At 36.1% G+C, this 12,820-nt stretch overlaps 1 protein-coding gene across 1 annotated transcript in view; it reads right to left on the bottom strand.

The window, feature by feature from the left end:
* MPP6 (membrane palmitoylated protein 6) overlaps positions 1-12,820 on the bottom strand; it is a 56,186-nt gene that overhangs the window by 6,514 nt on the left and 36,852 nt on the right. The window contains exons 3-7 of the mRNA XM_026066790.1: positions 10,514-10,666; positions 4,724-4,876; positions 3,962-4,189; positions 2,634-2,765; positions 488-587 (exon numbers count right to left, since the gene is read on the bottom strand). Coding sequence (XP_025922575.1) covers positions 488-587; positions 2,634-2,765; positions 3,962-4,189; positions 4,724-4,876; positions 10,514-10,666 — 766 coding nt within the window. The remainder of the gene's footprint in view (positions 1-487; positions 588-2,633; positions 2,766-3,961; positions 4,190-4,723; positions 4,877-10,513; positions 10,667-12,820) is intronic.

The following is a 12,820-nucleotide window of genomic DNA, read 5'->3' as shown; positions in this document are numbered from 1 at the left end:
TTTAATTAATTTAAATTACAAGGACTATTTTGAAGAAACGATTATGTTCCTTTCTAGAATTTTTATATATCCTAAGGAAAATTACATCTATTTTCACATATTAAATGGTATAGTAAGAACAAAACACTGAAAATAAACTTAGTTTACCAAGAAAACTTTCTAAAAAATTCCAGAAAAATCCTCAAAATACATGTTTACTATATTAACTTTTAGTGCATTAAAAAAAAAAAAACACTAATTCTATGGCTTTCTCCCCTCATTTAGCTTTTCATCAGCAGGTGGCAAAAGTGATTCATATATCTATGACAACCAAGTGTATACTTTTACTTTTGTCCTTAAGCCAAAAACAAAGTTATTCAAATATAATAATTAGCATTTACCAATATTGAGTATTCCCATATAGCAAATTTCAAGTTTCTATAATGGCAGGAAAAGGAAAAAAATGGAGTCAGAGCAAAATATGTTCCTGAAATTCATTAAATCTCACCTGAGTTGTCCCAGTCCCTCCTAACAAATGCCTTTCTTTTCTCTTCCAGGAACTGGCTAGGAATAAGTCCTGCACTTCCTCCTTCTTTGACATGACTAGCCTGGAAAAAACATTAATAAAATTATAGGTAACTTGTGAGAAGCACTTTTCTCATTAACATTTTGATGACTGACTTTCATACTGCCAGTTTCTCACTGGTGAGTGTTGATACTTTTATTACTGAGACTTAGCAATTCAAATTCACATGTGGTTTTTAAAATTTTGCCTTACAGTTACAGTAGCTTGCCACTGAGGTATTAAAATTCAAAGAGCTTAGATAAAACAGACACAAGTTTCACTACTGATTCCTATTGAGTTAATAACCTCCTAGAGCTATAAACCTTTGGCATCAAAATCCTAGATGGACTTCCATAGCTCCAAATATTGAACTCTCAAGTGGCAAAATTCAGGACTTTCTAGTACACAGACTTATTTTGTATTCTTGTGCTGCTCCAAACGGGTTCCAGTGCAACTTTTTAACTGTCATTTCACAAACAGGGAATTTCATTAACACATATCTAATCATTCCTTCAAGCTTCTGCACTACAGAACTAAAGATTTAAGTCTTAGTTACTAAGTATTCCTGGTAATCAAAGTTTGGCTAATATTCTCCATTGACACCATTTATAAATTAGTTAGTCCATGGCAGGACTAATGCCTAGCAAGCTTAATACATACAAACACACAGTTATGAAATGTTGTATTTTTTCTTCTCTGTAACTGGTAGACCTGTCTCTTGCTAACAGGAACTATATGCTTTTCAAGTTGTATTCTTTTACCTCTTAGTGACTAACTGAATTTTTACAGTTGGCAAGTTTTCAGTAACAGTCTAGTATTTCTTGACCGTCCACTAACTTTTTTTCCAGTGGTATAATCTGCATAGAATTACTTGCAATACACTATATTGGCTTAACACATATCTACTCCCCCCCCCCAACTCATAGAGGCTGTTTAAGAGACCTTCTGATTTACTTCTCCCGGGTTCTGTCAAGTTAAAAGCTAGAGAAATTTGAAAAATAACATAGAAGACAGCACATAAGCTATTTCAAACTATGCTGGAGTTTCAGAGCATCTAACTCCTAAAACTAATTAACTTGGCAGTAACAAATTTTCTGCCTCTTCCCCCGCCCCCCTTTAATTCTTTCTTTCTTAGTCACTTACAAGTAAGAGAATTCAGCAGCACCCACTGAAGTGTTTTCAAATATTTTTGTTGCTCTTCAGAGCAATATATACATTGCTCATTTAAGTAATGTTTGGCCCACTACTCCTTGTTATCTAGCACAGAGTTAGCAATTTATGGGTGGAAAGAGAAATTAATGCTAAAATTTTAGCCTGGATTGCCACTGCCACTTGCAACTTTGAACATCTCAGTTGAGAAAAGTGTCTTGAAAGTTCACTTATCCTACATTCAAAGGTACTCATGATGTTTAATTGTGTGCATTGCGTTTTGGAAAAAAAAAAAAAAAAAGATAGCATAAGCGCTGGATTACATTTCTACTGAAGGACCGAATGCAGAAATACAATCTGAAAGCAGGATGAACTGTTACTATTTGAAAGTGCCAAACACTCTGATTATGAACATGCATGTTACAGCTCACAGACACTGACCACCACTGTGGAAATAAAAGATACACCTTCTCCAAAATAACTATTCTCACCCCTCTTCAAATCCACAGGGCTAATTTCCCTCTCTTTCTCCTCAACTCTGAGCACTCAGGAAGGGGTCCACTTCTTCCACAGTCACTGTCAGGGAAGGCTTACCACAATTATTATAGTCAACCTAAGACTTTCTGCTAGAAATTGTCCACTTAAAACTGATTTTGGAAGGTCTAGGCTTATGATACAAGAACAAAGACAAATAAATAGTAGCAATAGCAAAAGGACTGTATTACATATACTACTGAAAATTGAATAGTATAAACTGTATTTCAGTTGTTGATATCTTGTTATTAGCTTGAAAATGGATTACAATCTAAATATTTTTTTTTATATCTACTATTTATAAATAGTTCATTATTTAAAGAGTTCCTTATTAATGCAACCAGTGAAGGTCTCAATTTTTTTAATATATATATACAAATAATTTTTCTTTTATTGTTTTACCAACCTGCCACCAATTTGGATCTTCCCGGTTTACAATCTGAAGAATTTCTCCTTTAGAAAACTTCAAACCTGCTTCTTTGCATGGGATGAGGTTGTCATTATATGGATTATAATCAAAATGACACTTCACAAAAACCTGAAATGTGTAAAATTTACAAAGTTTGAAGAATACAAAATACATTCTTGCTACTTTATCTGTCAAGCTGAAGTAATGCCTTCACTTAGAGCCTAAAAAGTTTGACATGATCAAATTTGCATTTGGTAAGTAAAATTCAATTTATGGGAGGAAAAAAAAAATCACAAATAGTATACCAGCTGAGAGAGTAAAATTAATCTGCAGTGCAAACCTTGGCTGAAGGAGCTTTATGACAAATATAAAAAGCCAACTGTTCTGTTTGGACAGTGTATTATAAAACATTCATTTTTGCATTTCAATATACACATCTCAATTAGTATTCTGACATTAAGTTACTCAAAAACTTATACATTTCTCAGAGTGTGAGCAGTGCCCTCAAGGTTTGTGGAGTCTTAAGTATTAATTTTGCCATGACCTCAAGGTTTTAAAACAAATAAGATGTGACTGCTTAAGACTCAAATTTGATGCAGGGGAAGAAACACTGAATTGCTTCAGTAGGCTGGAGACATCTTTGTTATCCAAGCTGGCAGAAAAAAAGTTAAAAGAAAGCATAAAAAGAAAGCCTCAAATACAGTACATGCATATTGCATCTGCTCAACGTAAGCACAGTCCATTATACTTGCGGACATTAAGACCCACTACCTAAACGTGTTTCAGATGCGCTGATTTAGAGCAACAATTACTTCTGCAATGGAGAAATCAACAGAGCACAGCAACAACAAAAGGATAAGGAATAGCCACCAAGTTCCAACCTAAGGTTTGGAAGCTTAGTCTTAGTCAAGCCAGTCTGTTGAATTCAGTACATTTCTGAATTCTATGAAACAGATTACCTGGACACTTGATCATGTCAAACACATGCAGTTTACTGCGGTTTAGTGTGCTTATGGCTAGGTCATGGGAGGTTACTAGGTGCCAAAGAAACATGCTTGAAATTATACAAATGCTTATCAGACTTAGATTCTAATATGATTTTTTTAAGCAAATTTCTATTAGGTGTGACCTGAATCTACTGAATAATCCAGTTTCCAAGATGTACTTGAAGGGGAATATAGATACCTGCATTTTAGCCTTCCTGCTAACATTATTTGTACAAAAACAATCAAATCATGGCTAATCCAAAATCTTACAGTAATTTTACGCAATAAAGTACCAAACAGAAGTTGTTTTGACAGAATTGTTAGAAGTGCGCTACTAACCTGTTGAGGAATAACAGTGTCTCTATAGCTGGGGAGAATCTTCAGAGTGACACTCCCACTAATGTTTTTCAGCAGTTCCTGCAATTCTTTTGGATTGTTTCCAACCTCATGGCCATTTACCTCTTTAATGATGTCACCTACATGCAGAAGACCTTGTCGATCTATCATTCCGCCATGCAGGATTCGTGCTATTACCAGATCATTGTTCTCAACTCTAAATGTAACACCCTGAAAGAAGTACATGACACCAAGTTTACCATTGTTTGAATTCCACTTTCATTTTACCATTACCTCAAGCAAAAATATACTGCTATGGGATATGCCATCTCCCTCCCTGCAAGAAAACACTGACAATAATAGTTACTACACTGTAAGAGTTCCTAATATACAGGTAATTGTCAAGTGACCCAAAAGAGCTTTCACACAAGTTTTTTATATGATGAACCATGACTGCATTGCGCCTGGTTGCAATCCTGCCATTTTGTATTAGTACCAAACTGATGTCGTGTTAGTCAGTTATGCTACCAAATCATTCTGCCTAATGACTATCTATCTATTCATTATCATAAATTCTTATAAGAAACAGCATAGAGAACACACAGATATCTTCCTATTTTGACCTCTCAATACTGATCCTCTCACCCCTTAAATTACACAGCATGATAAGGGAAAGAATCAAAACTTTAATGCAATAAATTAAGCAGATGCAAACACTTTCACTTACATTTTAATTTAAAGACACACTCATCTGCAATTACTTACCAGTGGCTCTCCCGCTCTTTTGTGAATACCAAGGATACGAATAGCATCTACTGGAACGATCTGGTTGTTCACTGAAGAATTATTGATTTCTGGACTAGAAGGAGGGGAATCATAACATTTTGAAGCCACAATATCATGCGCTTCCAAGAGTGACTGCAAGGGAACAGAAAAAGCCTTTTTTATATTATGAAATAACCAAAAGGATTTAGTGCTTAGTAACCACTGAAATTGCCTATTTAGGGCTTAAAACTCTTACTTTGCATGGAACAGCAAAACTTAACTTTCATGTTCATATGAAATGTAAATACTCACATGGCCTGATCACTATACTATCTTGACAAATATACTCTTCTGTAAACACAAGTACTTTTTCTTAAGGAATTATAGCAGAAATGCAATGAATTTGAGAGGAATGTGTTAACTTACAGGGAAGAAGATGGAAAAGGTGCACTTAAAATAGTCTTTCACCTAGCAAGACTGTATCCAGTGTATACTGTATACTTGTGTTTAATGTAATAAAATTTCCTCTACAGCAACTTGGAAGTAACTGTAAATTAAAGATAATTATAGGTATGCAAGGATTTCTGACAATCTTCAGAATGAGTACTTTCTGCTTGTATAAAACCAAAGCAGAATTCTAGCCCCAAAAAATTATAACAAATCCAAGCTGACACACTTCCCTTTTTGGAAGACAAGAACTCAGACCTTATAGTTAACAATGTTTTCACTAGTTCACATATGTAAGTACAGACCAAAAGGTGGCGATCCAAATAAATATAACCATCTTTGGAAGAAAATACAATTTAAAATACCTTTTATAAGAAAGTCTAGTTTAAGATTAAAGAAAAAATTTCTAAGATAATACATACAGGTTAAACAAGAAATCAAACATGTGAAATTATACTGGAGACTTTCTGTATTAAAAGAGGAAAAAGGGGCACACTATAACCACCACATACAGTGTTCAAGATAAAGCATCTTGCATCATACACTCTCACTGACAGGTATAGGAAGAGAAAGGCAAACAAGTGGAGGCGATGCCTATTAGGCCTATCTTGCCTCAAACAACATAGAGAACTAACCTTGTTTCAAACAGTGACCTGATGAGATACAGTCATAAGCTAGATCACTGATTGGCATCAAGTAAGAAGCTGGAGAGAGCAGCAGAAAGCAGGACACCATAGGAACTAGCAGTGGTAGTGACATGCATGTGCCAGAGGAAAACAGCAAACAGGACTAGAAAGTGGGGCAGGTGACATTTAAGTGCTTCAGTTTAACAATTCTGCCATGCATTCTGCTCCATCCTTCTGTAAGCCAACCTCCAACCTAAAAGCTCTGCAACCATATTAATTTAGTGCTAAGCTCAACAAGCAAGCCTTGCAAGGCATCACAACCTGAACAGTTATTTTCAGTTGCCTCCAAAAAATAAACTATATAGTGACTCTGCTGATACTTCAACCTGAGATTAGAAGGAGTTACTAACTCAGTGATTCTGCCCTTTCCATTAAAGCTGTAAAGACAGCTGGTTATTGTGGCTGCTCAGATACTGTGGACATAAACCAAATCAAATGAATAGGAAAAACAATCATTTATTTAAATCAAGCAGCTGTCAGATGGTAGCAATTTCTAGTTCTTCATTATCCAAGATGCATCCAATCCAGAAAACAGGATAACAGATCTCTGGCTTGCCAGTGTTTGCAAGAAACATTTTGGATCTTTCTACATTTTCAAAATGAAACCAGCTAGTACCAACTACACATTTTGACACATTACCACAGACAATGCCAGGTAGATGCATCAGTAAGATGCTTACAGTTTTCTTTTTGGTCACATACTAGAACAAGCTGGTCCCAAACCTTCTTGCCATAAACCATTCAACTCTCACATTTTCTCATGGAGCCTCACGTGTAACCATGCTTGTACATACCCCTCCCTCCCATAATGGTAGTGTACTTTATGGAGTATAATCTGATCCACAGTCAGGGATGACTAGTTAACAGCCTGGGCTATCCTTTTCAAATTAACATGCTCCACAAGATTCTTCCCTTCTTAAAAGCTGATTCCTTCATCCACATTCTGATTATATTTCTTCACTCAGTTTCATGGATAATCATGAATTCTTTCAGCTGCTCAACTCATTAAGTATCTCTCAATTGCAAAAATCTTTCTCATGCTATTTACATGATGGCTGAGTCACAGAAGGACTATCAGTCCAGTAAATTGCTGCCTACAACTATAAAATGGTTTCTTTGAGAAAAGAAGTTTATCAGTTTCTTTAAAACAAGCCACGGTCCATTTACTACCTTCTCATACCTAACTCTCATTTCTGAGACTCAAGAATCTATACCAGTTTTAGCAGGATGTTTTCATTCCAGCCAGGACATGGGACCCAGTCCTGAAGAACATTTAAGAAACCGAGTCACCTGGTAACAGAGTCCATGAATTCATATCCATTGTGAGACTACTTTCCAACATTTTATGTTGATCACAATTACCTTCTTATTTCAGCAGCATGGTTGAGTGATTGGAGAAATACTTCCAATAGAATTCATGGTGAATGTCTTCAAGTGAAGCATGGACTTCACTTGCTTCTTTCTTACAACATTTGAAAAACAGTGGCATCCTCTGCTCCTGCAACTCTGGAGCTCCCCTGAAATCTGACCTTTTCCATACTGGAGTCAGAACATCTATAAAACCACTATCAGAGCCTGCAAAATGGCACGGACTAAATAATCAATATGCAAAAGATGATTCAAAGTTTCCTCCATACAGAATCCTTAAACAGCATCAGCAGGCTATCCAAGACTGGATAACTGAAGAAATGTTCTCACAGAAATGAAATCAATGCTTAGAAGAACTCTCTGCATATCAGAAGAGAATGGCACAATGGACATATTCCTATGGCAGACACTATGGCCTCTTTTTGCAAGATACTGTCATTAAGTAGTCCATAAGCTTAGAATATCTTCACTTCTTTACAGTGGTTCTCTGTAGCTGTACTTATTTGCCAGTTAAAAAAAAAAAACAACAATATGTAGTTCATAATTCAGTAAGCCCAGAAACATTAAACACATCCAACAGCTCTCTTCAGTGCTGAAGCCAAATTCAAATTCAAGAATTTGGTTCCCCTAACACCCCCCCCCAAAATCCTCAGCATGATCAAGTTATGAGGCATTGTTTGTCCTTGTATGATTATCATTTCCCAACTATGTTCCACTAGAACAATTAAATTACAATTTTGTGGGGGGGGGGTGTAGGGAGAGATGCACAGAGGCAAAAGAACTCAATGTTCTCAAATTCAGGACTCATTTTCTAATGCTTCAGGCCTCAGAAGTGCTTAAAACCTTTCCCCTCTCCTTTTAAGCACTAAGTATGTGCTAGTCTTCTCTGACAATATTGTTTAAAAATAAGAATAATCAGCAGAATGCTTGCTGCTGATGTACATGCAAAAAAGAGAAAAAACTTTTTTAAAGGTTGCTCTGGGTACAGTGAAGAAATCATTTAAGATCTTAGAGAAATCACTGGGGGTTGATAAGGAGGCATGAGTATCTGGGGAAAAATAGCTCTATAAATAAAGATCTGTCTAGGAGGCAGCTAAAGATCACTTTTCTAAATGAAACTTATTTTTAAGGTATGATTAGCCATTAGAAAGCTAACTATTAGGAGAAAATATTGGCTGCTTTTCAGATTAAGTATTTTATTGCCACTGCAAGCTACTATTTAGGATGAATGGCTTGTATAAACTCTTGGAAAGGGGAAAGTAACTGAATGAGTTCTTCCAGAAGCAGCAGAAGTGATTCTTCTGCACGTTAGCTCTCCCTCTCTCATCTTTCTTTCACCACTTCAGCAGTGCAATACTTTCAACTCCTCTTTCTCCCTCAAGGCACCCTCTCCTGCCACCCTTCTCTTCTGCTCTCCAGCAAGCCTGATGAGACTTGCTATAGCTTTTTTCCATGCAGTGCAATTGGCTCTTCAACACATACTGGCCTGATGGCCAGTCATCGATACTGTGTAACTCATAAGAACCTACTATCTTCCACACTTTGATTCCCCGAAAAGTTTGGTTAAAATTAGTCAAAAGGCTAAAAAGTGGAAGGGAGGGAGAGATATGAAAGGAGAAAAGATGAAGGGGAGGGACAGACAGTCGAACATAGTAGTGTAACCATACATGTATTCTTTACTTAAGAAGCCAGCCCTCCCCACCCCATGTATTCTCCCTCCCCACCCACGTATATTCTGGAGAACTGTGAAAAAGAAAGGTTTACCTCATAAATGGTAAGTTCTATAGTTGAGTATTTTTAGTACTAAATAATACATTAAAATAAGCCACTACATTGATGACTTGTATACCACATTTGATACCTGTATGTTCAGGTAGGTAACAATGGTTAAGATGATGCTGTGATAAAACAGTACCATTCATCTGTACAACACAGAATGATCCTCTAACACAGTTACATAATAGTGTCCATGAAACTTAAGTCAACTTATTCAACAGTGGCTTACTGTGCACCTTTACTGCCCTAGAGAAAGGATACAAAATACGTTTTCTATAGTTAGAAATCACATTTTATTTTTCCTTTCTTCCTTACAGGTCCCATCTTGTAGGATTTGGAATATTCCTCCCTACAAGTAGGGCAGAATGGATAGAATGTACTTAATTCTTGAGTAATTGGTTAATTTTCTGTTCCTCCTTACAGAGAAACATAGAGCCTCCCCAAGCCTCAGAAAGAATGTTACATTCACATTCTGGTCTGCAAATCTTCCTAGAAGCTCTTCCAGAGTGGTCATGACTATGATATCAGTTATATAAAGACTTACTTGAAATAATACTACTTTGCACTCAGTTGTCTTTACTGCATGCTTCCACAAGGGGAACTGAAGCACAAAATTGGGCGCCAAATAGGTTTCCAAAGTAAATCACATCAGATGAATTTTTAAAAAGTAACTAACTAGCTGCTTTTTGTCTGTATGCAGCAGCCAAAACTGCTCATTGTTTCTGCAAATGGGACTAACAATTTCACAACACGCACTTAGGAAAAACAAAAACACAGAAGCAAAGCAGCCTCAATCTTCCTTTAAAAAAAAAAAGTAGTCTATAATTCTGACCCAGTGAAAGAAGATAGGTTAGCTCTCCAGGACAGCATTGAAAGCATCTTAGCCATTAATATTTTCCTTTAACTTCCTACCTGATTCTTTGTGTACAGCACAAGATTTGCAGCAAATGAAGTAGAAAACCCTAGAAATAGCTTATTTCTACACATCCATGACTCACCCCACAGTACAGTGAAAAAAAGAGCATGCAATCTTATTCATAGCATGCAATAAACTTATCATCAATTTTTAAAACGTGTTCAAGGGAAGAGTCAACAAACCACATACCAGTTGGTCTGACATTGATACTATGAAAATTAGAAGAAGTTTCTGTAAAAAACAGAATTATTGGAGAAAATGCTAAGAAGGATGGAACCTCCAGTAGATTTTTAATGGCATCTATGAAATCTCTAGTGAGCATGCAAACACTACATTTTTGTCCAAGATTTAAAACAAAAACTCAAGTAGATTTTAACACAATGAATGAAAATATATTTGAGAAGATAAAATCCTACTCATTCTTGACCCCACATGGCTTCTGCTTTACCTTTCAATAAGAGTAAAATCCTAGGTAAGACAGTTTGCTGCAACTATTTTTATTTGTTAGGTTGCAGTTGTTTTTGTTTTATTATCATACCTAGATCTGTAAGTGTGCACTAATCTAATAAATGGGCAATATACAGAAAAAAATGGCACCTGAAAATGAGGTTCCTTGAGTATTCCAACTAATTCTGCAATATTTTCATCTTTATTTACTAAGGGACTGATGTCTTCAAGAATTTCATTCACCAGCTCCAAGTTGTTGTCACTGACAGCCTCGAGTTTAGAATCTTCCAACCGCTCATGAGCCTGTAAATAAAATAAACATATTACACTATAAGTTTCAAGTAAATAGTACTTCCAATTCATATCACTTTTTCATTAATTTTTTGGTGCCTCCTTCAGCAGGAAAGCCAGAACTATTACATATAATCTAATTATATATTTTATCTTCAGAACTGCTGAAGGGTTTTGCATGCTTAACTGCATGACCAGACAAACTCTCTAAGCAGCACCTGTCAAGAGATACTTGCATGTCTGTATTTCCTGTAACCTCTGTGTAAGAGGCATATACACTAAACAGTTCTCTCTGAATAGCATAGCACTTCACTGGGTTCTGAAGAAGAAAAGATCTGAAGTACATGTTCTAGAAAAGCAAAAAGGCAGCTCAGGGATCTGCTAAAAAAAAGTAAGGGCTGAATGAGAAGCATTTACCTGAGGCTCCTCCCACTCAAATACCTTCAGAAAGCCAAATTCTGAAGGAAAGTTGCATAATTTTTCACCTCTTTCTAGAGATATTGCTGCAGACATAACCCTTCCCTAAAAATAGCAGATACTTGAATTCATTGAAAGGTAAGAGCTTTGAGTGGCAAGAGGAATACCTCACAAATCCAAATGCTTTGCTTATTTATTGCAGGCAGTGCTATATCATAAAATGAGGTAATCACATGAGGCCAAAAATAACTGAAACTCCCAACACTGAATTATGAGTTATTTACAACACTGTAGCAACAAGAAGTTCAGCAAAGAACAATTGCTGTGGCAGGTAAAAAAACAACAAGAAAACAGATAAATTTAGGAGTAGTCTATATATACCACATGTATATGTAACTTGAAGGTGTACACACCCATCTACATTCCTACTACTGCTTAAATAAAAGTTAAAATGAAATTTTGCCAAAAAACAGAAAAGAACTCTTTCTTTGTCCCCTGAAATCACCTGAGTATTAAATTCTATTTGATATCTATAAAATGGTATTTCTTCAGGACTGATGATCAAACTTTGGAACAGTTAACAGAGAAAGACACTTCAAATATTTCCCACTACCAACACCCACTGAGACCTTGGCACCTACACACATTCTCCTTAATACAGGAATGCTATGTTGTTGTTAACTCTGTTGTACATAATACATATAGTAAACAATATCTTTCTTTTAAGGTTTACTTCTTTTATAGAAAGTAAAAAAAAAAAACCCTACAAATCTTTTGACTTTTAAACATACTCCATCTGCAAAAACATTACAAGATTAAAGAATCTGGGTTACATGTTTTCCCTTTCCCACTCCTTTTCTTTAAAATACTACCACTACCACAGAGTTTAATCTAAATACAAACATCCTCATCTCAACCCCAAAACCAAAGCTATGTACATAAGGTGGAACAGAAAGTTTACCAGTTAACAAACTCCCATCCAGCAATAGACTATGGATTAGGAGGATATGGAGTGGTATGAATTAAAAAAGTGTTAACTTAGAACTTGGTGTGKGGGGGGTTGTTTTGTTTTTTGTTTTTGTTTTTTTAAGTTCACCATTTCAGAAATGGTGATCAGATTGAATTTTTTTTTAATTCATTCAGTATCTATTATACTTGCCAAATGTTCAAATAATACAACTTTTGACTCCACAGTCTGACATCCTAAACACTGGATTCCGTGTTTATAGTTTATTCTAAGATTAAGCATCCTTGGTCTGGGTTAGCCATATACCCAGTATGGCATAGGCTCTGCCTAGACTGTAAGTGCAATACTAAAAGCACTGCATTTAGTGTCATTGCAAAACAGAGATGAAAGGTTTGAAGTTCAAAGAATAGTTGACAATCTAGGTAGAAGAAAATGTTGATAAGATAGGTAGGTAACAAAACTGAGTAAAGTTAGTGCATGTTCCAAAGCTAGCAACAGCTTAAAAAACAAAACAAAACAAAAACCAATTCTATCGGGTAGTTAGGGCTGAGTATATACATCAGCAGCTAACAGGAAAATGCATTTTACAGTAATTTTAGTTACTTCCCTTTCCCCTCAAAAGCCCCCCACCTGGGAACACACAGGAACTGGAAAACAAGTTCACAGGCAAGGGTAAACAAAAAAAGGGAGAGGCAGAGAGAGGCAGAGAGAGGCAGAGAGAGGCAGAGAGAGGCAGAGAGAGGCAGAGAGAGGCAGAGAGAGGCAGAGAGAGGCAGAGAGAG

Source organism: Apteryx rowi, unplaced genomic scaffold (assembly GCF_003343035.1).
Source record: "Apteryx rowi isolate R43461 unplaced genomic scaffold, aptRow1 scaffold_248, whole genome shotgun sequence".
Classification (NCBI taxonomy): domain Eukaryota; kingdom Metazoa; phylum Chordata; class Aves; order Apterygiformes; family Apterygidae; genus Apteryx; species Apteryx rowi.
The sequence above is the reverse complement of the archived record's forward strand: the minus strand, read 5'-3'. Positions and strand labels throughout refer to the sequence as shown.